This window comes from Carcharhinus amblyrhynchos, chromosome 7, assembly GCF_965287045.1.
Source record: "Carcharhinus amblyrhynchos chromosome 7, sCarAmb.v2.hapA, whole genome shotgun sequence".
NCBI classification, from domain to species: domain Eukaryota; kingdom Metazoa; phylum Chordata; class Chondrichthyes; order Carcharhiniformes; family Carcharhinidae; genus Carcharhinus; species Carcharhinus amblyrhynchos.
In genome coordinates, this window is record NC_137330.1 from 7,950,473 (window position 1) to 7,977,148 (window position 26,676).

General features: G+C 41.7%; 1 protein-coding gene across 3 annotated transcripts in view; it reads left to right on the forward strand.

Annotated features, from left to right (window-relative positions):
- Nucleotides 1–26,314, forward strand: part of lyst (lysosomal trafficking regulator) — a 285,139-nt gene extending 258,825 nt beyond the window's left edge. For all 3 annotated transcript variants that reach the window (XM_080191874.1, XM_080191876.1, XM_080191875.1), the window contains 9 exons: nucleotides 2,872–3,102; nucleotides 3,585–3,774; nucleotides 4,267–4,403; nucleotides 5,706–5,804; nucleotides 10,403–10,542; nucleotides 13,009–13,106; nucleotides 13,584–13,740; nucleotides 22,165–22,236; nucleotides 25,026–26,314. In XM_080191874.1, coding sequence (XP_080048000.1) covers nucleotides 2,872–3,102; nucleotides 3,585–3,774; nucleotides 4,267–4,403; nucleotides 5,706–5,804; nucleotides 10,403–10,542; nucleotides 13,009–13,106; nucleotides 13,584–13,740; nucleotides 22,165–22,236; nucleotides 25,026–25,164 — 1,263 coding nt within the window. In that variant the 3' untranslated portion in view covers nucleotides 25,165–26,314. The remainder of the gene's footprint in view (nucleotides 1–2,871; nucleotides 3,103–3,584; nucleotides 3,775–4,266; nucleotides 4,404–5,705; nucleotides 5,805–10,402; nucleotides 10,543–13,008; nucleotides 13,107–13,583; nucleotides 13,741–22,164; nucleotides 22,237–25,025) is intronic.
- The last annotated feature ends 362 nt before the right edge of the window (nucleotides 26,315–26,676 follow it).

The following is a 26,676-nucleotide window of genomic DNA, read 5'->3' on the forward strand; positions in this document are numbered from 1 at the left end:
AGTGTCCTGTTGTTGTTCATCGTGGAAAGATAATTGATAAGCTAAGAGCTCACTATCTTGCATCCTGTATCATGTTTTTCAGACAGATGGGCAACTGATCTGCTCATCTGCCAATGGAAGTGTCCCTTACACTCAGTTTTCCTCCTCCTCCTCCTCCTTTTCCAAATAGGTCTCTCTTTTAGCTAACAATGTGCGGGGCAATCAATACATGCCAATACCATACCACTCTGAGTCACAGATCAAAAGATCAAGGAATACACAGATCTCCCAAAACAACAGAAAATGCTGGAAAATCTCAGTAGGTCTGATAGCATCTGCAGAGAAAGAACCAAGTCAGGTTGACCCTTCGTTAGGGCCCATTAGTTTAGCATCTGCAGTATTTTGCTTTAATTGTAAAACACAACAAAATTAATGTTATGCATTGAAGTGAACTGCCCTTATGCCAATCTATTTCAGGTCAGTGAATATAACTGAGGAATGGTTCATTTTTATCCCTGAAATTACTCTAATATTTCCATTGTATATATTCTGTACACATGCACATTACTAACTAGGTAAAATAAAAGTAAAACATTGTAGATGCTGGAAATCTGAAATAAAATGGAAAATGCTGGAAAAACACAGCTGGTCTGGAGCATCTGGAGGGAGAAACAGAGTTCACATTACAGAGCTCTGAAGAAGAGTAAATTCAGACTAATGCATAGGATCTTAGGGAGACTGCACCTGGAATACTATGTACAATTTTAGTTCCCTTACTTAGGATATAATTGCATTAGAGGTTAATAGAATCCATGCAGTGCTGAAAGAAGCCTATCAAGTCCGCACTGACTCATCGAAAGACCATCCCTCTAAAGTCCTCCCCTCTGCCTTATTCCCGTAACTTTATGTATTTACCATGGCTAAACCACCTAACCTACACATCTTTGGACAGTACAGGACAATTTAACGTGGATAATCCACCAAACTTACACATCTTTGAACTGTTGGAGGAAACCACTTGGAGAGCACACAAACTCCACACAGACATCCATTCAAAATTGGAATTGCACCTGGTGCTAGCCACTGTTCATTCGACTGATTCCTGCGATGAAGGGTTTATCTTGAGGAGGGTTTAACAGGCCTTTATCAATTGGAGTTTAGAAGAGTGAAAGATGAGCTTATTAGCACATAAGATCCTCCAGGGACTTGACAGCTGAATGCAGCACTGCGGTTAGCACCAGGGATCCAGGTTCGATTCTCGACTTGGGTCACTGTGTGGAGTTTGCATGTTCTCCCAGTGCCTTTGCGGGTTTCCTCCCACAGTCCAAAGATGTACAGGTTAGGTGGATTGGCCATGCTAAACTGCCTGTCATGTCCCAGGATGCGTATATTAAAGAAATTAGTGGTGTAAATATGTGGGATTGCAGAGATGGGGCCTGGATGCAATTGTTGTCTCAATGGGCCTAATGACTGCCTCCTGCACTGTGGGGATTCTGTATTGTATCCTCATTGCTTGATCTTTCTCTCTCTCTGCATTCTTTATATCATCGCTACTCTCTCCTATCCTATCAGCACACTCGCTCTTCTTGCTGTTCAATCCTTCCCTCTTCACGAAATCTGTATTCTTGCTGCCCTCCTTCCCTCTCAACACTATGTATCCTCGGTGCTCAGTGCTTCCCACTCGCACTTATTGTATCCTTGCTGCTCTCTTCTTCCGTCACCACATACTCTCTATTCTTGCTGCACTAACCTTCCATCACACTCAGTATCCTTGCCCCACTCCCCTCCCCCTTGCCCCCCGGCCCCCACTCCCCCCTCTGTCCAGGCCGGTCAGGATTGGAAGTGCATTGCGTGTGTGTGTGGTGAAGGCAGGTAAATCAAGGCCTTCAAATGGCAATCAGGCAGTTATTTGAAAAAGAAGAATGTTCAGGGTTATGGGGAGAAAACAAGAGAATGGCACCAACTTAATTGCTCAATTGGGGAGCCAATCAGACACAATGGGCTGAATGGTCTCCTGAACTGTAAGAGTTCACTATCAGCCTCAATCAAGTCAACATCCTGGAAGTGCCATGGTGCAGCATTGGTCATGATCTTCCTGGAGGTGGCCTTTAGAAGCCCTGTCAATTAACATCGTGTAGGTGATAAAGTGTGGAGGGCTCAATTGTAGTAGGGCCTGTGATGTGTACTTGGCAGTCAGCTGGAGGCGCCCTCTGCAGCATTAGGAAAATGAATTATTGGGTGGGGGGAAACCAGCATGGCCATTGGTGTCAGGCCATCTCCGTGAATAGGGGATTCCCTGCACATGGTAGCTGGCTGCCATAACTAAAGCCTCACATCTCAGAACATCTGGTCTATTGTGAGTGACAGAAGGTATCAGTGGTTCCCTGGCATGCTGCCGGGAGGCTACCTCCAGTTTAATGACAGGCTGTGGCATCAGCGAGGGACCCCTACGTCCTCGGGAAGATCCCAGCAGCTCAATCATCTTCCCACTTGACACACTCCTTACAACTTTGCTCATTGTCCCTCCTAACCTGCCTCTTGTTTCAGATCAGTAACCATTTCATATCCAACCAGCTTCCATTAGTATTTGGAGATCTCCACTTGCCCTGAATCCAACTGAACATTTAACATTAGACATGCCTTAGGATGAATTCTGGTCTTCCTTCTCTGGTGGGCAGCTGGCTAGAGTTGAGCTATCCTGATCCAGCAGCATACAGCCGGTTGTACTTGTGATATGGTGTATATTGGGACATCAACAGTACGATAAATTACGTTTTCTTCTGTTAGTGGTATTCCCTCATGGAACTGCTCCATTTTAGTTTTAGAGCAGTAAACATGGGAATAAATATTTAATTGATTTTACAATGATCTTAATTCATATTTTGGTGATAGACATACTTTGGCATGGATGTATCTGCCGTTGAAGACCCAGTGCAAAGACGAGCCCTGGAAACGATGATCAAGACCTATGGTCAGACTCCTCGACAGCTCTTTACAGCTACTCATCCAAGCAGGCACGGGCCTAGACTGTCAATGGAGGGGGAGCTGCCTGCAGCTATGGGTCTCCTTGTGCAGTTTGCTTTCAGAGAGAGTAGAGAGCATGCCAAGGAGGTCATCTACCCGGTAAATATTTTACCCCCTGTTTGCTTCAGTTTTCACATTTATCTAACTTCAGACTTTCTTATGGAATAGGCTTAATGGCCTGGCTGGTATTTCCTGCCTGTTGATTTTATCTGTTATATGTGAATATATAATTACTATCTACTTCTCATTAGAAATTGCAGTCAATCTCTTTAAAAGAATATAATTGCACAACCAGTCTTTTAATTCTGTGAAGTCACCTGATATATTTTCCTAATTACTTGCTGTTTCAGTTACATTTTTATTAGTTTTTTTTATGTTAGTCATTTAACTTTGTTTAAGTCCTGTGTTCATATTAAATAATTGCTGATAATTTGCCAATCTAAAAGCTTGTCGCAATGTAACTAACTTATCATTAAACAATTTGCAGGCTTGATGATTACTAATAGTGTAGCATTGTTAACTTACAAGGAATTCTTCTTTTGATCCATTTTAAACATCTCATGTTGTGCCTTGTGTCTTAGAGTCCTTTGCCCTGGATTCAAGGGCTGAAGTGGGGCGACTATGTGGGTTCCCCCAGTGCACCAGATCCTGTGGTTTGCTTCAGTCAACCTCATGGAGAACAATTTGGATCGCTGTTAGCATTGCCAACCAGAGCCATTTGCGGTCTGTCAAGGAAATTTTGTCTCATGATGATATACAGCAAAGAGCAAGGTAGAGAATAGAATTATAGCTTTCCTTCACTGTGCAAAAACTACACTGATCTGTTTCTGTGCTGTACATCCATTCGGTCCAAGTCTTCCAGACTGATGTTTATATAATACTCAAACCTCTTCTATTATTTATTTTTATTCCTTTCTTCCTCATGCACTTCTCTAGCTTCCCTTAAATGAATCTAAGTTTTTCTCCTCAACTACTCTGTATTATGTATGTGAGTTCTGTATTATAATCACTATCTGAATGAAGTTTCTGGTGAATTCTCTATTGGATTTATAGCTCCTAGTTTTGATCTTTTCCACCTGCTTCACCCCCACTGCCACTACCCCATGAAAACATCATCTCTGTGTCTACCCTATCAAACCCTTTCATAATATTAAAACTTCCATCAGGTCAGCACCACAAACTTCTCTGCTATAGAAAAAAGCCTGTGTTCAGTTTTATCTGCTAGATGTACTTTTTCAGGTCTGATGTAATGTTTGTTGTTAGGTGTACGGAGTATGCACAGTACAGACATCCAGTGGTCTGCCATTTTGAGTTGGGGTTATGCTGATAATATGCTAAGACTGAAAAGCAAACAAAGTGAGCCCCCCATCAACTTTGTTCAATGCTCTCCCTTACACGAGGTATGTAGTCTATTCCTTAAAATCCATCTTCTATTTTCTTAGCTTCTTTCAGCTTATTTTAATTAGCAATGTGCAACATTTTCTTTTCTCATTTTTGCTTTTTCATCACCTGTAATAAAATTAAGCAAAAAACTTATAGTAAATTGATTCCTTTCTTGATATAGAATCAATTTTTAAGCAAGCTCCCTATTTGGATAAATTGCATTTTTAAACTAATGTTGAATGCTTGGTTTCTCTCTCACCTATACATTCAGAGCATTTACAGCAGTGGCTTTTCTTCATACCCCCGTACCACTGTCTTCAGAATCTTTCTTCCTTCAGAATCAACTTAAGCAAGTTAATGTAAACCTTAATAAATCATTGAGTTAGGCCTCAGCTGAGTATTGTGAGCAATTCTGGGCACCGTGCCTTAGGCAGGATGTCAAGGCTTTGGAGAGAATTTACTGGAAAAATACCAGGGAAGAGGGACTTCAGTTATTTGTTCAAGCCTGGTGCCTGTTTTGAATCACTGAGGATTCTGGGGAGCCTGTAGTCTCCATTCCATTCTCTATGGCAACTCTTCAGCCAGAGTCCACTTGCTGAACATTTGGTAACTTTTTCTTCTGTAATATAAATTTTTTCATTTTAAAATTGATTTTCTTCGTTCTGGCGAGTGCAAGATCAAAAGTTTGGCAATATGTCTCTCAGTAATATTCAGTTTCAGTTATGTGGAGAAAGTAAAGATGTTGGGATTGCTCTCCTTGGAGTAGAGTTAAGAGAAATATGATGGAGGTGTTTGAAATTACCGAGTGTTTTGATAGAGTAAATGAGTTTACATAGTAAGGTTAGTAACCAGGGGACACAGGTTTTAAGATAATTGATTAAAAAAACAGAAGAGAGATAAGAATTCTTTTCATGCAATGGATTGTTGTGATCTAGAATGCATTGACCAAAAGGGTGATTGCAGCAGAATCAATAATAACCAGGGACAGTAGATCAAATGGCCCCCATCTGTGTGGCATCATTATGAACTTCTACATGCACAATGATACCAAACATTTCCTTTCCACAATCTGTATCACTCAGTATACCAATGTCACATTGCATGACTGCCATGCAAGTGTTGACATGGATTTTCACACAATCATTGTAAATCTGTCTAATCAATTGTTAAAATATTGAATAAAGACATGTGCACATCATTAATTGAAAATTTTTCATTTCTTTGAAAGTTGTAATCAAAATATGTTAAAGAGCAATATCTAAGGATTAGCCTCTTGTTGAAGCAAGTTATAAATTATCCAATCAATGACTTCTTTTCAGGTTACAAGTTGTGCATGGGTGCCTGATAGTTGTCAGCTCTTTACTGGCAGCAAGTGCGGCGTAGTTACTGCATACTCAAACAGATTTACCAGCAGTATGGTACGTGTATCAAACCTGTGTATGTATGTGTGTGTGTGTATATGAGCATGTGTGGTTACTGCATACTCAAACAGATTTACCAGCAGCACAGTATGTGTATCAAACAGCATTGAAGTTTTAATACTATTAATTGGTTTAACACAGCTATGTGTCTTTAATTATTAGGAATTCTCAATGGTCTACTTCAAGTAATTATTGTTACTGCAATTGATTGAAAATTTGACCCAAAGATTTTCACTTTCTGTTTGGATTTAATTCAAATCAGAGTACTATTAGCCATGGCTCTGTTGCTATTACTTCTGCTTGAGTTTTTTATCTTTACCCCTCCAAAATCCATCTGCCCTGTTGTCATGCCTCTTTTCATTTCTCCCTGTACGGTATTCCGCTCTTCCAAATCCCTACCAACCCTTCTGTAATCCTTGATCTTCCTACTCTCTCCCCAACTTGACTTGCTCTGAGATAAATCTTCAGCTTCTGTCTGTGCCTTTCTTAGCAATCTCTGAGGGATCCATGTACACCAACCTACCCTCCCCCTGATCTTCATGCCCAGTTCACCAGTTGGGGATTAATCTTGCCAGTCATCTCCTCTACCTACTTAACTCTGTGCACTCTGCCAGCATAGCAATTATTCCTGCGCTTCTTCCTATCTCCCTCTGGAATGTCCATTCACTTATAAACAAAGTCCAAGGGCTTATTGTGGATAAATCACATCAATGTCACAGCTCTGACAGAAACCTGGCTGAGGGGTGTTCACAGTAAGAAGTGTGACAACACCAGGTTTAAGTCCAACCGATTTATTTGATAGTAAACTCGCAAGCTTTCGGGGTTTGCCCCTTTGTCAGGCGAATTTGTGGTGTTGTCAGACTTCTTACTGTGACAACCTGGTTTTGTCAGACTTCTTACTGTGTTTATCCCAGTCCAACGCTGATATCTCCACATCGTGAGAGGTGTTGGCAGTGTTCTCCTAACTGAAATCGCCCCTGCTGGCTATACCTTTCACCATTTCCATTGCCTGTGCTGTCAAAGCTCTTGTGTGGCTCTTATCACCAGGTCTCATCTTGGTCTACCCCTTGACTCCTCTGGCACTTCACCTCTCTCACTTCTCATTTAAAAACTGGTTCTTTACCACCTATGCAAGTATCATGCCAGTTTTCTCACTGAGTTTTCTTAACTACTTTCCTCCCACAGCTTCTGTGCATGTTAGGAATTTAAACTTCTGTCTAGATTTGTATCTCTTTTCTCCACCAAATTCCGTCTACTTGTATCCTACTTTAACCTCTTCCTGCATGTGAACACTCCAACCCATGTTCATGACTAAAAGCATGGCTACACCGGCTCATGTAACCTCTGATAGTATCAATCACAGGTGAGGTTGAAGTAGGGACTAGGGGCATTATACTAGTAGAGTTAATATTAAAATGCTTTACTAATTTTAAAATAAATCTTTAGTTATGAAGTATGGATTCTTGGCCAAAGGTGGCGCTGGGAATGGTGGCTCAATAGCCTTAAGAACCTGAGTAAATACACTCACTATTCATTGCCATACAGAGGAAGGAGATGAGGGGAACTGAAGGCCAGGCAAGACAGTTGTGTCACCATGGAAACTAGCATACCCAAGAATGAGGTTAAGATAATGGGACCTTCTGCTGGGTCTCCATCATCCAGTTTATTGATCAAATGATATAGATCATAGTACCCTACAGTGCAGAAAGAGGCCCTTCGGCCCATCAAGTCTGCACCAAACACAATCGCACCCAGACCCTACCCCCATATCCCTACATATTATACCCACTAATCCCTCTAACCTACACATCCCTGGACACTAAGGGGCAATTTCTTAGCATGGCCAATCAACCTAACCCGCACATCTTTGGACTGTGGGAGGAGATCGGAGTACCCGGAGGAAACCCACACAGACACCAGGAAAATGTGCAAACTCCACACAGACAGTGACCCGAGCTGGGAATTGAACCCAGGACTCTGGAGCTGTGAAGCAGCAGTGCTAACCACTGTGTTACCGTGCCGCACGATATGGTTAAGAATTAATGACTGTCGCAAAACATTGTAGTGAAAGCAAGATGATAAGGGCTATAAATGTGTTTTGAGTTGGCTTACTTTTCCCACAATTGAGGCCATCATTGTTTCTTGTTTAGCACTCCACCCACATCCTGTTTGTTCCACCTTCTGTGTCTGCTGCTGAAGAAATTCTCCCCAATTCACTTTCAATTTCCAAAAAAAATCCAACTGTCCATTCACCACAACACTTCTGAAGCTACTGATCTGCTCAGCCACGCTCTCATTACCTTTGATATAATCATCTACAGTAAAACCACTCCTCCCCTTCTCACCTGCTCCCCCCAGTGCAGTCCTCACCTGCGCTCACTGTCTTAAGTCCAAAGGATGCAAACTGGAATGCATATGGTGGAAAACCTGTTTAGCCATTACTATCAGATCTGACTGGATCACTTAAAAGTATTATGCGGTCCTGCCCTTACCTGGAAAAACTGATTATTCAAGGATCATCCTTGGATGCAAAGGTGAGCCCCTTCCCTTGCTGCTTTTCTCTACTGTAAACAATCTCCTTAAACTGATCACCTCTGCCCTCAAATCCAACAAGTGCTAAAAACTCATGTATTTCTTTGTCATTAAGATTCAGAACATCCAATTGGCAGCCTCTGCTACTCGCCTCCCTTGCCCCAGTTCACAACAACAAACTTTCTTTAAGTTTCTCTCCTGCCCTGGCCCTGAACTTGTTTCTTTCTCTAACCTCTTGCCTACGTCGCCCAAGCCTCTGAGTTCATCTTGTCCCTGAGACCCACCACCTGCTCTCTTAATCTCATTCCCACTAAATTCCTGGCCCCATGTTACCTGATATTGATGTACATAGTTCTATCTTGTCAGATTCTCTCTCCCTCTCATTCAAATCTGCCAGCAACATTGCTCTCCTCAAAAAAAATCAACGCTTGACCCCACCTGTCCTTGGAAACTACTGCCTCATCTCTAATCTACTTGCTTTGACATTCGTTTCCACATTTCACAGAACTTCATGTTTGAATCTCTTCAGTCAGATATCCACACTGGCACAATATCCAAAGACCTCTTACCAAAGTTATCAGTTATGTCCTATGTGACTATGACAAAGGTAATTGATTTCTCCTTATCCCACTGGACCTGTTTACATTCTTTGACACCATCGTCTCCACTGTCATCCAGCAGGGTAGGACTGCACTCACCTGGTTTGATTCTTATTTATCAAATTGTACCCCGAGCGTCAACTACAATAGCTTCTCCTCTTGTTGTCACAAGGTTATTTCTGGAGTAGCACAAGGATCCCCCTTAATCTCTTCCTATTTCTCATCTACAGCATCATTGAAACCACATCAGTTTCCACATTGTATGCTGCCAATATCGAACTTTAACCTCACCATCATCCTCTTGACCCATCCACTATCTCTTGTCCAGCATGCAATACTATATAAGCAGAAATTTCCTCAAATTAATTATTAGGATAACCCAAAGCCATTGTCTTCTGTTCCCGCCACCAACCACAGCTCCCCTATTTAATGACTCCATTTCTTCCTGGTAACTGTCTGAAACTGAATCAGATTGTTCACAACTTTGGTGTCATGTTTGACCCTAAAATCAACCATGTATCCACTACACCGCCCTGATCGTCTACTTCCACTTCCATAGCATTACCTGACTGCTCCTCCCTCAGCTTATCTGCTGCTGAAACACTCTGCCATATCTTTGTTACCTTTAGACCTGATTATTCTAGTGAAGTTTTCCATATTCTGTCCTGTAAACTTGAAATCATCATAAACTCTGCTGCCCATGCTCTAATTTGCATTAAATCCTGTTTATTTCCTGTGCTCACTGAACTATACTGGCTCCTGATTAAACATAGCCTCAACTTCAAAATTCTCATCCTTGTTTTCAAATCCCTCAGCGGCCTACCTCTCCCTAACTGTGTCATTGTTTCCAGTTCCACAATCCTCCTGAGATAACTGTGCCAATCTAATACAAGCCTCTTGAACATTTCCGATTTTAATTATTCCACTACTGGGGCCTAGCAAAAACACCTTGGAATGTTTAATTACTTCAAAGACACAATTAAGTCAGAAATTTGAGAGTTTAAGCCCTGCTTCAGACATTTGATCACATAATCTAGGCTGACATTCTCAATGCGGTATCATGGGAATGTTGCACTCGGGTGCCATCTTTCAGATGATATATTACACCATGGTCTCTCTTGGAGAGGATGTTTAAGATCCCATTGCATTAACCAAAGAAGAGCAGGGGAGCCCTTGCCAATATCCCTCTCTCAAAACCACTAAGAAAGATTATCCAGTTGTTTATCATTGCTGTTTGTGGGAAATTAGTGTGTGGACATTGGCTGTGCATTTCCTACATTACAATAATGACTACACTTCAAAATTATTTCATGGACTGTGAAGGACTTTAGGACATCCTAAGGCTATGAAAGATAAATCTAGGTCTTTCTTTACTGAACTCTATACTGTTAACAGACATAAGGAAGGTACATGTTTTCAGTGGGGGATGGAACACTGACAACTGATTGTATTTCTATTCCTTAGTCTTCAGAAATTGAAGTGGAAGCAAAGGTCCACCTATATGGGCATACTGCAGAAGTAACCAGCCTGTGTGTCTGCAAACCATACAGCATTTTGATCAGTGTCAGCAAGGATGGGTCCTGCATTATATGGGATTTGAACAGGTAAAAAATTCTTTAAACTGCTCCACCAAATCAATAAGTGAAGTAGACAAATGTACATGCTATAGAGGTACATTAACCTTGGTGTGCACCCAAATCATTATCATCCAATCAAGTTATAGTTAAGAAGAAAGATGTTGCCTCTTGTTAAATTTCCAAAAGAATCAATACCTGAGAGAGTATCTTAAGGGATAGATACAATGGGGCCTGACACAAGATTGGATTAGAGCTGCAGGATCTGGGATATGTTGCTCTATTAGTTGCTTGTGTCGAGTCATTAATATCCCACCCAATCATCTGTCCAGATGTCCTGTATAAGGTTAGGGGGTTGCTGACTATCAAAACCAAGTCCATTCATTCATTTGTCAATGGAAACAGCAGAAATGGGATCAGAAGTTAAAAGCCATTTATTTGGCTCCAGACAAAAGCACTTGGAGACAAATTGTATATTTAATTGGCATTCTTGAAGATGAATGTTGTGACGCACTGTACGAATGAATACTTTGCTACTGAGTTGAGCTGCAGAGTTGACAATCGGAGGCATAGAATCATAGAACCCCCATGGTGCAGGAGGAGGCCATTCAGCCCATTGAGCCTGCATCAATGACAATCCCACCCAGGCTCTATCCCCGTAATCCCACGTATTTATCCTAGCTAGTCCCACAGACATTAAGAGACAATTTTTATCGGGGCAAATCCAACTAACCCGCGTATCTTTGGAGTACATGAGACCACCTAAAGGAAACCCATGCAGACTCGGGGAGAATGACCCGAGGAATTGAACCTGGATATCTGGGGCATTGTGAGGTAACAATGCAGTCCTTAAGAAGTGAGAGAAAGTGAATGAAGAACAAGTGCTGCCTCACAGGAAGATAAATTTTAATGGAGGGGAGGTAGTGAGAAGGGAGGTTTGAGAAGAAAAGTGGAGTGATACCAGAGAGGGGGGAGATTGGAAATAGGAGAGGAAGGATGATTTGGAGAAACAATTAGGAGGGGAAAAGTAGCAAGAAAAGAAAGAATGGAGGGAGGCGAGGGGAGAACTCTGGTTGGTCATTTTGGTGCTAATTTGTTAAGCAGAGAGTGGGGCAGTAACAGCCAGAATGAGAGAAGAGGGGGTTTTGTTGGGTCAGTGGCAAGAGAGCGTTTCTGCTGTAAGATTTTTCATTCTATGAAATCAAATGGTTACTGAATTTGTCTTGGCAGATGGGGTCCCTCTGCGCATACTTAACCTCCCTCACCCACAGCGGAATTGTCTTGATCTTATTTTTCTTTCACCTAAGAGTTGGTGTGATGTGAGCCTGAGCCAAATTGTGAATTACAATGCTTGGATTTTATGTCGACGGTGGGTTGGGCAGGGGTGACAGTCTTGGTTTTGCACTTTGCCTCAGTGGAGTGTGAGTTCCTTCAAATGGAAGATTATATTGCTGGTTGCAACATAAAATGAATTTGAAGCCACAGATCATGGCTGATCACAGGTGCTTTTTAATTCATCCTTAACTGGCTTTTGAATTACATTTTGGGAGTTGAACATCCTGCAGCTATTATTTGAGTGTGTGTAATTTTACATGGGTGTAAGCTGTATTCACTGTTTTTTCAGAGGTTAGTTCCTTATTTTGTCTTGGTGGCCCTGTCAAGTAATGTTATGGGCAAAGCACCACTTACAGCTGCTTTGATACATTGTGACCCTATGATGTTTTTAATATATAAATAAATAAAGTACTTAATTTATAACTATTTTGTTGACATCCATCAACAGTTTCCAGTTTGCATTTGTACTCCCAAATATTTTGTGTCTGTATAGATGTTTGGAAAATGTATGGCACGAGAGGAGCATATTCTGCTCTTTGTAACTGAATCTATTCAGCTTAATCCCACTTTCTCATTTTTGTATCTCTGTAGATTATAGTACATCAAGTGCAATGCATATTTAAAAATACATTGAGGATTTCTGTCTCTGCTGCCTTTCAGACAGAGTTCCAGACCCACATCACTCACTGGATAAAAAATTCTCATCTCCCCTCTGATCCTTCTGCCAATTACTTTAAATGTATGCCCCCAATTCTTAATTTCTCTGCTATTGAAAATAGCTCCTTCCTGTCTAAGCCCCTTATAATTTTACATTTCTCAATTAAATCTTCACGCAACCGTTTCTGTTCAAAGGAAGAATACCTTGGCCTATCCAATATTTTCTCAGAGTTAGAATTCTCCATTTCTGGCAACATTCTTGTAAATCTTTGTGCGATCACATCCTTTATAATGCAATGACCAGAGCTCTATGCAATACTTCATAATATGCTCTCCCTGTAAGGAAATTGATTCCTAGTCTTCTGTGTGATAGGTGGGCATAATTTGCCACAGTTTTAATGCAAAACTTTGAAATGCCTACTATTGTGACTTTATTTGAACGTGGTGAAATGTGTTGTAGTACAGCTGTTGAGAATTCCAATCTGTGTTTTCTTTGTCCTGCAGATTGTGCTACGTTCAGAGTTTAACAGGACATAAAAGTCCAGTGACAGCAGTTTCTACAAGTGAGACAACTGGTGATAGTGCAACAGTTTGTGATTCGGGTAAGCAGAACAGGTTCTTCCCTGTTAGTCAGATTATGGCCACTTTGGTTTTTATTTGACAGAGAGGAATATTGTGTGGCCTGAACCCAGATTAACTGTGATCCATTCCAATCAGTTACCGAAAGGTTCTAGAGATTATCCTGGTGCGATTCTCCTTTCCAATTCCTTCCTGTCAACCCCTTTACTCCGATGACTCGCAAAGCTTATACAGTAAGAATGTCATAATGGTGATGACTATAGCTCATTGCTGGGATAGTGCAGAGGTGACCCTGAAACTGGCTGTAATAAGGGAGAGAGGACACTTTCAATAAATTACAGAATAAAACCAAGGCAAGAATCATCAATTTGACTCTAGGTTGAAGCACATTGTTTCTCCCATGAGTTACTTCAGCTTTTGTAAATTTTGTGGTAACAATTAACACAGCAGTTTGTCCTCTGGAACATGGATTGCCCAAAAAAATTACTCTCTTGTTTCAGTTGGTGGTGGCAGTGACCTAAGGCTGTGGACTGTAAATGGAGATCTTAGTGGCCATGTGCATTGTCGAGAAATAATCTGCTCTGTAGCTTTTTCCAATCAACCTGAAGGTGTATCTGTCAACGTTATTGCTGGAGGACTAGAAAATGGTGTAGTAAGGTAGGTAATATTCTTGCTCATTGAGTTAGTTATATATGTGCATCGATTTCTATATGAAAATACAATGTCAAGAGTTAGGCAGAAACTATTAACAAAATTTACTCCACCTAAATGAATATTGCAGGATATTTTTGTAATTTATCAGTGATCTAGCTTCTTCCTGTAAACTATTTCCATTCTAAATTCCTATATTCCTAAATCCACATTTAAATGGATTTAAATATTGAGATCACCCTTCCTTGACGTGAAACTGATCTTGCTGGAAAACCAAGCCTGGTAAGATCACGAGGCAAGAAATTGGGCTCAAACCTACTGGCCAGCCCTTTCCTTTGATTGGTGGGTTGTGAAGTTAAGATTGCCCCACTGGGGCCTGTTCTTCAGCAGCTCCTGGCTTCTAGCTCCTCTGCTGGCTTCATTCCTGGCTTTGCTCTGAACTCGTACTGAAGTCCTGGGCTACATCTAGTGGCAGGTGTTGATCTGTGCAGCTAGTTCTGAGACTTCAGCTGCTGACTGCACTGACCAGCTTCTGCCACTAGATGAAGTCTGTGGCACTGTGCTGAGATCAATATTATACTTTTTGTAAAACAATTTAATTGTATCATATGTTGTACTACTTCTGTATTTAGTGATGTGTTTGATTTTGAAGTTCTTTCAGCTAGGAATGTACAGTGCTGCATATGTGTGCTACAATATTTTAATCCATGCATTATTTTCCAGGCGAGAGCTGTCTGAAGGGGATCTGTGGTTCCTTTTAGATTGTTTCACTTAAAGTCACAATTTTTAGGAAAGCAACCACAATTTTAAGTAAGAACTTAATGTGGTGCAAAGTGTAGAAGATAGTTGGTAATGGATGCATTAGTTATGATATTCCAAAATTCCCTGGATTTTGGAAAGGTACCGGTGGACTGCAAACATGCTAATGTGACACCCTTATTCAAGAAAGAAGAGGCAAAAAGTGGCAAACTATAGACCAGTCAGTTTGATTTTTGTGGTGGGAAAGTTGGTAGAGTCAATCATTAAGGAGAAGGTAACTGATCATCTGGAAAAGCAAAGCTCAATTCACCAGTGTCAGCACGATTTTGTGAAGGGCAAGTGTTGTTTGACAAACCTGCTACAGTTCTTTGAGGATTTAAGCAGCAAGGTAGATCATGGGGATCCTGTGGATGTGATCTACCTGGATTTCCAGAAGGCATTTGATATGGTACCACACAAGAGACTGATCCAGAAAGGAAGATCCCATGGGGTTTGGGGTAGAGTAGTGGCTTGGATTCTGGATTGAGCAATCTGTAACTAGTGGAATCTGGCAGCATTTAGTTCTTGGACCACAACTGTTTACAATCAATATCAATGATCTACAAGGAGGGACAGAGTGTAACATAGCAAAATTTGCTGATGACGTGAAAATAGGTGAGAAAGCTGTGATGAGATAAAAAGTTTACAAGTGGACATTGACAGGCCAGGGGAATGGACCAGAACCTGACAGATGGCGTTTACTGTGGATAAATGCAAGATTATCCATTTTGGCCATCATAATAAAAGGGTGAATTACTATTTAAATTGGAAACTGATTCAAAAGGCATCTGTGCAGAGGTATCGGGGTGTCCTTGTGCATGAGTCTCAAAGTGGGTATGCAGGTGCATTGTATTATAAGGAAGGCAAATGAAATCTTGGCATTTATTGCAAAGGGTCTAGAGTATAAAAGTAGTTGTTTGGTGAGACCACATTTGGAGTATTGTGTTCAGTTTTAGTCACCTTCTTTCACTAGGAATACTGTGGTAGTGGAGGTAGCTCAGTTCAGTGGATGGATTCCACGTTTGAAGGGGTCACCATATGAGGAGCAGTTGAGTAGCTTGGATTTGTCCTCACTAGAGAATAATGAGGTGGGTTTGAGTAGTACATATAGGTACTACTGATGTAGGTAAGAAGAGGGAGGCACTTGTGAAAAAGGACTATAGGGAACTGGGTAGGCAGCTGAGGAAGAGAAAAGCGAAGGTAGTAATCTCAGGATTGCTGCCTGTGCCAAGGGAGAATGAGGGAAGAAATGAAATGAGGTGGAGGGTGAATGCGTGGCTGAGGGACTGGTGTAGAGGGCAGGGATTTCGGTTCCTAGATCACTGGGACCTCTTTAGGGGTAGGTGGGACCTCTATAGTAGGGACGGGTGGCACTTAAATACCAGGGGGACTAGTATCTTGGCGGGAAGACTGGCTAAGGCTACCGGGGGGACTTTAAACTAGAAAGGATGGGGGGAGGGAACTGTGTTGGGGAAACTGGGACAGAGGAGGTTCGCTCCCAGGTAGGGGAGGACCGCAGGCAGTATGCGAGGGAGGTTAGACAGGTGGTGGAGATGGGAAATGCCCAGACTGAGGGGCTGAAGTGTATATATTTTAATGCAAGGAGTATAGTGAATAAGGTAGATGAGCTTAGGGCGTGGATAGCTGTTTGGGATTGTGATGTGGTGGCCATTACGGAGACTTGGATGTCTCAGGGACAGGACTGGGTACTTCAGGTGCCAGGCTTCAGGTGCTTCAGGAAGGACAGGGAGGGTGGCAGAAGGGGTGGTGGCGTGGCACTGTTGATCAGGGATAGTGTCATGGCTACAGAGAAAGAGGATGTCGTGGAGGGATTGTCTACAGAATCTCTGTGGGTGGAAGTTAGGAACAGCAAAGGGTCAAAAACTTTGCTGGGTGTAATCTATAGGCCGCCCAATAGTGACAGGGAAGTTGAAGTGCAAATAGGGAAACAGATTCTGGAGAGATGTTTTAATAACAGAGTTGTCGTGATGGGAGACTTCAATTTCCCAAACATCGACTGGAATATCCCTAGGGTAAGGGGTATAGATGGGGAGGAGTTTGTTAGGTGTGTTCAGGAGGGTTTCCTGACGCAGTATGTGGACAAGCCTACGAGGGGAGAGGCTGTACTTGACCTGGTACTGGCGAATGAACCAGGGCAGGTGATGGATCTTTCGGTAGGAGAGCATCTTGGATATGGTGACCATAATTCTATCTCCTTCACAATTGCGTTGGAACGAGATAGGATCAGGCAGGCTAGGAAGGTGTTTGTCTGGGGTAAGGGGAGATACGAAGAAGTCAGGAAGTTACTTGGACAAATAAACTGGAAGGAGGCGTTCTTAGGGAAAAGTACCGAAGGAAGGTGGCAGATATTCAAGGAATGTGTGTCTGGAGCTCTGAATGACAACGTTCCGATGAGACGAGGGGGTTTTGGTGGGTCGAGGGAACCGTGGTGCACAAAGGATGTGTTGAACCTAGTCAGGAAGAAAAGGAAGGTGTACAAGAGGTTCAGGGAATTAGGAGATGTTAAAGATCTTGAGGAGTATAAGGACTGTAGGAGGGAACTTAAAAGGGAAATTAGGAGAGCCAGAAGGGGTCATGAGAAGACCTTGGCGAGTAAGATTAAGGAGAATCCCAAGGCCTTCTATAAATATGTGAAAGGTAAAAGGATAAGAAGAGAAGGGATAGGACCGATAAAAGGTGAGGGGGGAAAGGTTTGTGTGGAACCAGAAGAAATGGCGGAGGTGCTTAACGAGTACTTCGCCTCAGTATTCACGGTGGAAGCCGATCTGGGAGATTTTGTTATGGATTTGCAGCAGATGGAAAGGATTGAGTACGTGAATATTAAGGAGGAGGATGTGTTAGAACTTTTGAATTCTATCAAGGTAGATAAGTCGCCGGGACCAGATGGGATGTACCCCAGGATACTGTGGGAGGCGAGGGAAGAGATTGCAGAGCCCCTGGCGATGATCTTTGCGTCGTCAATGGAGACGGGAGAGGTTCCAGAGGATTGGAGGATTGCGGATGTAGTTCCTATTTTTAAGAAAGGGAACAGAGATAGCCCGGGAAATTACCGACCGGTGAGTCTGACCTCAGTGGTTGGTAAGCTGATGGAGAGGCTTCTGAGGGACAAGATTTACGAACATTTGGAGAGGTTTGACATGATCAGGAATAGTCAGCATGGATTTGTCAAGGGCAGGTCGTGCCTTACAAGCCTAGTTGAGTTCTTCGATAATGTGACTGAACACATTGACGAAGGAAGTGCCGTGGACGTAGTGTACATGGACTTCAGCAAGGCGTTTGATAAGGTCCCCCATGCAAGACTTCTTGAGAAGGTGAGAGGGCATGGGATCCAAGGGCCTTTGGCCTTGTGGATCCAGAACTGGCTTGCCTGCAGAAGGCAGAGAGTGGTTGTGGATGGGGCTTTTTCTGAATGGAGGTCAGTCACCAGCGGAGTGCCTCAAGGATCTGTTCTGGGACCCTTGTTGTTTGTCATTTTCATAAATGACCTGGATGAGGAAGTGGAGGGATGGGTAAGTAAGTTCGCTGATGACACGAAGGTCGGTGGTGTTGTGGATGATCTGGAAGGATGGCAAAAGTTGCAGCAGGACATAGATAGGATGCAGGACTGGGCGGAGAAGTGGCAGATGGACTTCAACGCGGATAAATGTGTTGTCGTCCATTTTGGCAGAACCAACGGGATGAACGAGTACACTATTAAGGGCAGAAGTCTGAGTAGTGTTGAGGAGCAGAAGGATCTTGGGGTCCGGGTCCACAGGACTCTTAAATCGGCCTCGCAGGTGGAGGAGGTGGTCAAGAAGGCGTATGGTGTACTGGCCTTCATTAATCGAGGGATTGAGTTTAGGAGTCGGGAGGTAATGCTGGAACTTTATAAGACCCTTGTCAGGCCTCATTTGGAGTATTGTGCGCAGTTCTGGTCGCCTCACTATAGGAAAGATGTAGAAGCTATTGAAAGGGTGCAGAGGAGATTTACAAGGATGTTGCCTGGACTGGGAGGCATGCCTTATGAAGTTAGGCTGAGGGAGCTGGGACTCTTTTCCCTGGAGAGACGAAGGTTGAGAGGCGACCTGATAGAAGTTTACAAAATGTTGAGAGGAATAGATAGGGTGGACTCTCAGAGGTTATTTCCCCGGTTTGAAATGGTCGCTACGAGAGGACACAGATTTAAGGTGCGGGGAGGGAGGTTCAGAAGTGATGTTAGGGGTAAGTTTTTCACTCAGAGGGTGGTGAGTGAATGGAATCGGCTGCCGTCAGTGGTGGTGGAGGCGAACTCGCTGGGGTCTTTTAAAAGACTTCTGGATGAGTATATGGGGTTTAATGAGATTGAGGGTTATAGATAGGTCTGTAGGTTGGTAGGTGATGTGGTCGGCGCAACTTGTGGGCCGAAGGGCCTGTTTGTGCTGTAGTGTTCTATGTTCTATGTTCTATGATTGAGGTATATAAAATACTCAAAGGCATTGATAAAGTAAATGTTAAAATACATTCCCTCTTCTAGAACAGTCTAGGACAAGAGGTCATAGTTGTAGAGTAAGAGGGGGGAGGTTCAAGACAGAGATAAGGGAAGTTACTTCTCACAGAGGGTTGTGAATCTTTGGAACTCATTGCCCCAGAGTGCAGTGGATGCAGAATCAATCAGTGGGTTCAAGAAAGAGATAATTGTTTGATCAAACACAGGATAAGGGGCTATGGGGAAAAGGCAGGGAAGTGGAGTTAGGATGAGATGGAGATCAGCCATGATCATATAGAATGGCAGAACGGGCTTGAAGGGCTGAATTGCCTACTTGCGCTCCTAATTCCTATGTTCTTATCAGGTGGCTAAGGCAGCATAGAATGGGTACAGCAGAGAAGGAGACCATGTAACACATCATATCTGTGCAAGCGCTCGGCTAGAGCATTTCACCGATAGCTACTTGCCTGTCTTTTCCCCAAAGTCCTGCAAGATTTTTTTCTCTTCAGATTATGATCAATTATCTTTTGAAACCCATGATTGAATCTGCCTCCAGCACACTCTCAGACATTGCATTCCACATCCTAACCACTCACTTCTAAAAATGCTTTTATCGTGTTGCCATTCCTTGTTTTGCCAGCTCGTTTAAATCAGAGACCCCTGGTTTCAATCCTTCCACTAATGGGAATATTTTCTCCCCATACAATATGTCCAAACCCCTCAAGACTCTGAAGATTTCCATTAAATCTCTCCTCCCTCAACCTCCTCTTTTATAAGGAAAATAGCTTCAACTACTTCCAATCTATCTACGTAACTGAATTTCCTCACCCCTCTTGTGAATCTTCTCTGCATCCTTTAATGTGCAGTGCCCGCAACTAGATGCAATAGTCCAGCTGAGACTGAAGTAGTTTTTTTACAATTCATTTATGGGTTGTGGGCATTGCTGGCTAGGCCAGCACTTATTGCCCATCCCTAATTGCCCTTAAGAAGGTACTGGTAAGCTTCTTTTTTTGAACTATTGCAGTCTATGTGGTATAGGTACACTCAGTGCTGTTAGGGAGTGAGTTCCAGGGTATTGACCCAGCCACAGTGAAGGAACAGTGATATATTTCCAAGTCAGGATGGTGAGTGACTTGGAGGGAAACCTTTGTTCTATCATTAATGCATGCTGATCTCATAATCCATACTATCAGCACCCTTCTTAGCCATGATCACCATTTACATTCTCTATTTTTCTGTCCACGACAGTTTTGTCAATCTTCCCCCCTAGCTTCTACCTATCGCTGGCCCTCAATCTAGCCCTTAACGCTCCACTCCCCACAATATTACAACTCTCATCCTATTTGCAGTTCTCTTTAACTCTGATGGAGTCACCTAAACTGGAAATGTTGGTTCTATTTGCTTTCCACAGATGCTGTGAGATCTGCTGAGATTTTGCAGCATTTTCTGTTTTTGTTTCATATTTCAGCATACACAGTAATTTGCTTTTATTTATATATGTGTCTGGTATTCCCTGTTTTTTCTTTCTTTCTTGTACTACATTTGCCAATTTCCAGTCTGCAGAATCTTGGGAATTTTGGAATATCCTAGCCTGAGCACTCAGTACCTCCTGCAGCTATCTCTTCAAGCATGCAAGGATGTGGACCACTGGTCCTGGGGTTTGTTGGATTTTAGTCCCTTGAGTTTCCCCAGTCCTTTTCCTCTGCTGATATTAACTACCTACATTTCCACTCTAGCCCTTGGTTACCTTCTCGTTCCAGGATGTAATATGTCTTCTACTGTGAAGACAGATACCAAACAATTGTGCAGTGTCTCTGATATTTTCTCATTCCCCATGATAATGCTCCTGATTTTGCTCCTAAATGACAAACATTTACTTTAGCTAGTTTCTTCTATACAAAGTGTACAAAGATGTGCTTTGAATACTTTTAAAAGCTTTTACAATCTGTTTTTTCTATATTTACTCTCATATCCTATTTTCTTTCCCCTTGTCAACTTCTTAGTGGCCCTGTGCTAAGACACACTCCCAATGCTTGGATTTTACTAATCTTAGCAACAGACAGCATGGTGGCACAATGGTTAGTGCTGCTGCCTTAGAGCTCCAGGGACCTGGGTTCAATTCTCGGCTTGGGTCACTGTCTGTGTCGAGTTTGTACATTCTCCCCATGTCTACACGGGTTTCCTCTGGATGCTCGGGTTTCCTGACAGTTCAAAGATGTGCAGGCCATGCTAAATTGACCCTTAGTGTCCCAGGATGCGTAGATTAGAGAGATTAGCTGGGTAAATACATGGGGTTACAGGCATAAGGCCTGGGTGGGATTATTGTCAGTGGAGGCTCAACGGGCCAAATGGCCTCCTGCACCATAGGGGTGCTATTATTCTATAATAAACCTCTTCTTTTGATCTAACACTATCCTTAACATCCTTAGTAAGCCACGGGTGGATTGTCCATGCTGGGCTTTTTCAGTGAAATATACTTTTGTTGAACATTTTGAATTGTTTCTTTAAATATTACCCACTGTTCATTTATTGCCATAAGTTAGTCTATTTTCTCAATCAGTTGTAGCCAGGTGTCTTCTCATACCTATGTAATTGACTTTGTTTAAGTTCAAGATTCTGGTTTTCAGTTGGAGTATGTCATTTTCCACTTGTATTTATTTTAATTTACAATTCAATTGTAATATGATCATTATTTCCTTATTGGCCTTTCATTATAACCCTGTCTCGTTGCAAAATTGATCTAAACTAGCTTTTCTCCCTATTTGGTTCAGCACTTTGATAAGGAGACTCATGAAAGGATTCCACAAACTCATCTTCCAGACCGCCTGTGCCAATTTAATGGTCTGGTCCAGTCCACATGAAGATTAAAGCCTCTTAGTATTACTTTGTCTTTGTTACAAGATGCAATAATTTTTTGTTTAACGTTGGTCAAATAGGTTAGCATTATTGCTATAATAGTATATGGAGAGATTTGATACAAGCACATTAATATTTGTACATTAACCTTGCTTCATTGACAATCACATATCCTTTAGTTCAGTATTAAAACAGCTTTAATGCTTCAAATTCATTTATCCATGGACCCACTGAATTTCTTTTCTCTCGTGTGTGGGAAATTGTTTACTGTCAAGTTAACCGACTAACTTAAAACATTTCGTGTCATTCAGGCTGTGGAGTACATGGGATCTGAAACCTGTTCGGGAAATTACCTTCCCCAAGTCAAATCGGCCGATTGTCAGGTAAGATTGAGCAAAAATACTGCACAGGGTGAAAAATTAAAACTGGTTAAGTCCTTCTCATGGACACATTGATCTGTGTTGTGAAGCTTGGGTGGTACCTGATTCAATGCTAATGTTGTCCATGTATGCTGTGTCTATTGTCCATCATTGGCATCTGTGCATTCAGCAGCTAAGGCCCTAAAGTCTGGAATTCCTCCCCCACCCCCTTCATAGCTTCTTTCTCCCTTTAAGATGCGTCTTAAAATCTACTCCTTTGACCAAGCTTTTGGCACTAATATTTCCTTATGTGGCTTGGTGTCAAATTTTATTTGATAATGCTGCTGTGAAGCACCTTTGGATATTGTATTGGACAAGCTATAGAGAAGCAATTGCTGTTGCTTAAAAACCAATCAAATTGGCAAATAGCAATAGGGGAAGTAAAGTCTGGTGATCACTGACTGTTGGATTAGTTTTGGTTGTTTTCAGCCACTCACCCAGAACAGTCGGAAAATTAAGCAGCTGAACTTACGACGAATGTGTATAAAATCTAAGACAAAATGCAGACTTAGCACCACACAATTTCTGTGCTGACAAAAAGTTTCCATATCAGCATTTGTTGCATTTAATTTCTTGTTTTTGCAGTGAATATTTGCTGTTTCCTTTTCACTTTTATCTCCTCATTTCTTCATTCTTCCATCTCAGCACAGAGTGGAGTGTGGCCATAAACCCTTCTCTAATACCACTCCTCAACCACATCAAAGTGGCTTGATGTGATTGATCTTTTAGTTCTTCCTCCTCGGTCCCAATGTGACTTCCATTCAATGCCTTTTGTTCTGAGGCAGGAAATTACGGACATAATTATGAATCCTCTCACAATGTGGCTTCCTGATCTCCTCTCCAATTTTCACAAATCTCTCCAATACCCCTGCAATACAAATAAACATGTAGATGACTTGCTTCCAGCTCGTTGTCAGAAATGTAGACTAGGTCAGGGTGAAGTATACCCTGGCCAAGTATACATCTTAGTTCAATCTCCAGCTTTATTTTTCCCTTATTTGAATCTCTCTGAATTCACCAACAAATACAGGTGCAGTTACCAATCTGAGAATGATAGCCACTGTTTGGGTACCAGGCTGAATCTCGCTTCCATTGTATGGCATCTGCCTGTCTGTATATGATATGGAGATGCTGGTATTGGACTGGGCTAAGCACAGTAAAAAGTCTCTCAACACCAGGTTAAAGTCCAATAGGTCTATTTGGTAGCACAAGCCACAAGCTTTCAGAGTGGTGTTCCTTCATCTGATGAAGGAGCAGCACTCTGAAAGCCACAAGCCATCAAGTAAACCTGTGGACTTTAACCTGATGTTGTGAGACTTCTTACTGTCTGTATGTGCCATGAGATGGCTGTGCAATGCCTGGATACACACAAGCTCAGATTGGTTTCCTAGCCACTAGAAACTTAAACACTCAGGATATGAAGGGGATTCCCTACTCTTTAAAAAGAAATAATGAACTTGCATTTATATAACACCTTTTCATGATTTCAGTATACTGAAACGTACCTTCCACCTGATAAAGTCCTTTTGAAGTGTGGTCTGTATTGTAATGTAGAAATAGTGGCAGCCAATTTTCAAGCAGCAAGCTCCCATAAACGTCAATGTGATAATTAAATAGTTGGTTTTAATGAAGGCAAATATTGACCAGAACTCGACTTCCCTTTAAATTGTGCCGTGGAATCATTTCCATTCATCTTTGATGCTGCAGTCCTCCTTCAGCATAGCTTTGAAATACTAGCCTAGATTGTATGCACTAGTGTTTCGAGTGGTGTTTGAATCTGACCTTCTGGCTCCATTCTTAAAGTTAGAAGCTAATGCTCAGAATGGACCGCCATTCCTTGCTTGCTCCAAAAACCAAATTCAAAATCCAGTTGAATCCAATTCATCTCCCACAAGGGAGACAAACAAGATCCAAGCTGACAAAATGTAGCATTGCACCCCATCTTAGGCTTGATCTGATGCTTGTTCTTAGCCAAGAAGCCAATACAGGAAAGGCATAATTGCTGAGTTAGTTAACATTGCCTAACATTTACGTTGAAGTCCAGTGGGTTTAAAAAAATACTCAGTCTAAGTGTTTGAATACTTTCTAAACTAAGTTTGTAAACTGAAGTTAAGAGCTGTGCAGTCAAAACTATGCGGTTTGAGCCTCCTTCCTCCAGGGAACCCTTTTTAGTTCTTGACAGATCCTGACTGTTGTAACACAAAATCATAATTAAAAACTTGCTGCTTAAATAAAGTGCAAGTGTAACCCCCAAACTAAAATTATAGGAGAACAGTCAAGTATTTGTGGAAACAGACTACAGCAGTCACTATTCTTCAGGAGAGGGAAAATCATTAGCAAAGAATTCAAGAATCCCTCTAGTGCAGGAGGAGGCCATTCAACCTGTCAAGTCTGCACCGACAACAATCCCACCTAGGACCTATCCCTGTAACACTACCTATTTATCCTAATAATCCCTTGACACTAACAGGCAATTTAGCATGGTCAGTCAACTTAAACTGCACATCTTTGGAGTGTGGGAGGAAACTGGAGCACCCGGAGGAAACCTACGCAGACACAAAGGAAATGTGCAAACTCCACACAGTCACCCAAGGCTGGAATTGAATCCAGGTCCTGCTGCTGTAAGACAGCAGTACTAACCACTGTGCCACCATGCCAGCCCTCATGTCAAAGATTAGCTTAATTAAACACTGGCACATTTTTGATAACATGCTTTTGATTTTAATGGTTACATTCTCTCTTGTATCCTACAGTCTCACGTTCTCCTGTGATGGCCATCATCTCTACACAGCAAACAGCGACGGCACTGTGATAGCCTGGTGTCGTAAGGACCAACAGCGGATGAAGCTCCCCATGTTTTATTCCTTCTTAAGCAGTTATGCTGCTGGCTGAAGACTTACCCTGTGACTAAGTTATACCTATCACTGTGCACGTTTAGAATCTTCAGTGCTCTCATGGGGAAGGGGGAGCAAAGATCAGCGAAATAATGATCCCCGCTCAGTTGTAAATATTCTAAATGCAAAAGATACCCATAAATCGAACAGGGGATTTTCCCAATCAGCAGAAGAAGATGGAATATGGAAACAGATTAATGGAGCAGTTTTCATCGTTACAATCTGCTATGATGGGAATCCTTAACTTATGCATATGCAGTCCTTCCAAGTACTACCAGTTCCAAACTGGCAAACTTAAAACTCAGTTGCACCAATTTTAGTTTGATGTAAATTATGCAATGTATCTGGTTGGCAACTTTACAGAGTGCAATATTTTCTACTTCAGAATCTACATAAAATTTTGCATACAATGCGCATGAGACCAAACCAGTTAATGAGGTACAACAACAGAACCAGTTACATAAAGGAGCATGGAATTATGATATAAAAGCACCTTAAACCAATATTTGTGCACGCAGCATTTATCTATGACTGTCTTGAATGTTTGAGTTCATCTTTGCAAGTGCTGCCATTTGTCATACCTTTCCCTTAATAATTCGATATGCTGCAGATTGTTTCTTCTCCATCACCTTTGTAACTAATGTTGAGCAGACCCCAAATTGAGAGATAAAGGTTCATTTGGCCAACGCTTAAAGATTGCATGAATAGATAAAAGAGTTTCTACACAGAGAATTATGTAAACTTTATTGAAGTTCCAGTGCTGGGGTTAATTAGATTATTTGTGGTTAAGCTGTTACCCACTTGTGTTAAATACGTGATTATTTATTTAACTGGAGGGCCAACTTTATGACTGCCACTTTCCTTCTGAAAGTTGTCTTTTGATTATTGTTCTTAATCATATTTAAAAATAAAGAATTGAAAAATGTGCATTTTGCAAGTATTTTGGAGGAAGTGAAGAGCTAGTTTGTCAATTGTTTTGCCGATATTTAAAACTCTGCGTGAACATTAATTTAAAAATTCATGAAACCAGTGTTCCTCAGACTTTGAAAGTAAGCATTTGCTGTCTTTTGTACTTCTATTCCTTATATATCTGTACAAAGTATTTGTGATGAATATTTGAACATTAAATTAACTATAATCTGAGAAACCTTTCTGTCCTTGACCTTTTTCTTTCATTTTGCTGATATTTTAAAATATAGTTAACATTAAATTTATTTTAAAATTCATGAAAGTATTGTACCTCAGACTTTGAAATTCATAATTCCTCATCCATGTGCTGCTCAATGACATCTGATCTCGTTGAGAAGATTTTGATGGTATTTGGGTGGACAGTAGAGATACATGATAGCCTCCATCATAGAACCACCCTGTCATCCCCGGGATCGATCTAGTGAACCTTCATTGTACTAACACTAATGTAAGTATATCCTGCTTTAAATAATGTGACCAAAATGTACATAATATTCTAGGAGTGGTCTCACCAAAGCTCTACAATTGTAGAAAATCTTGT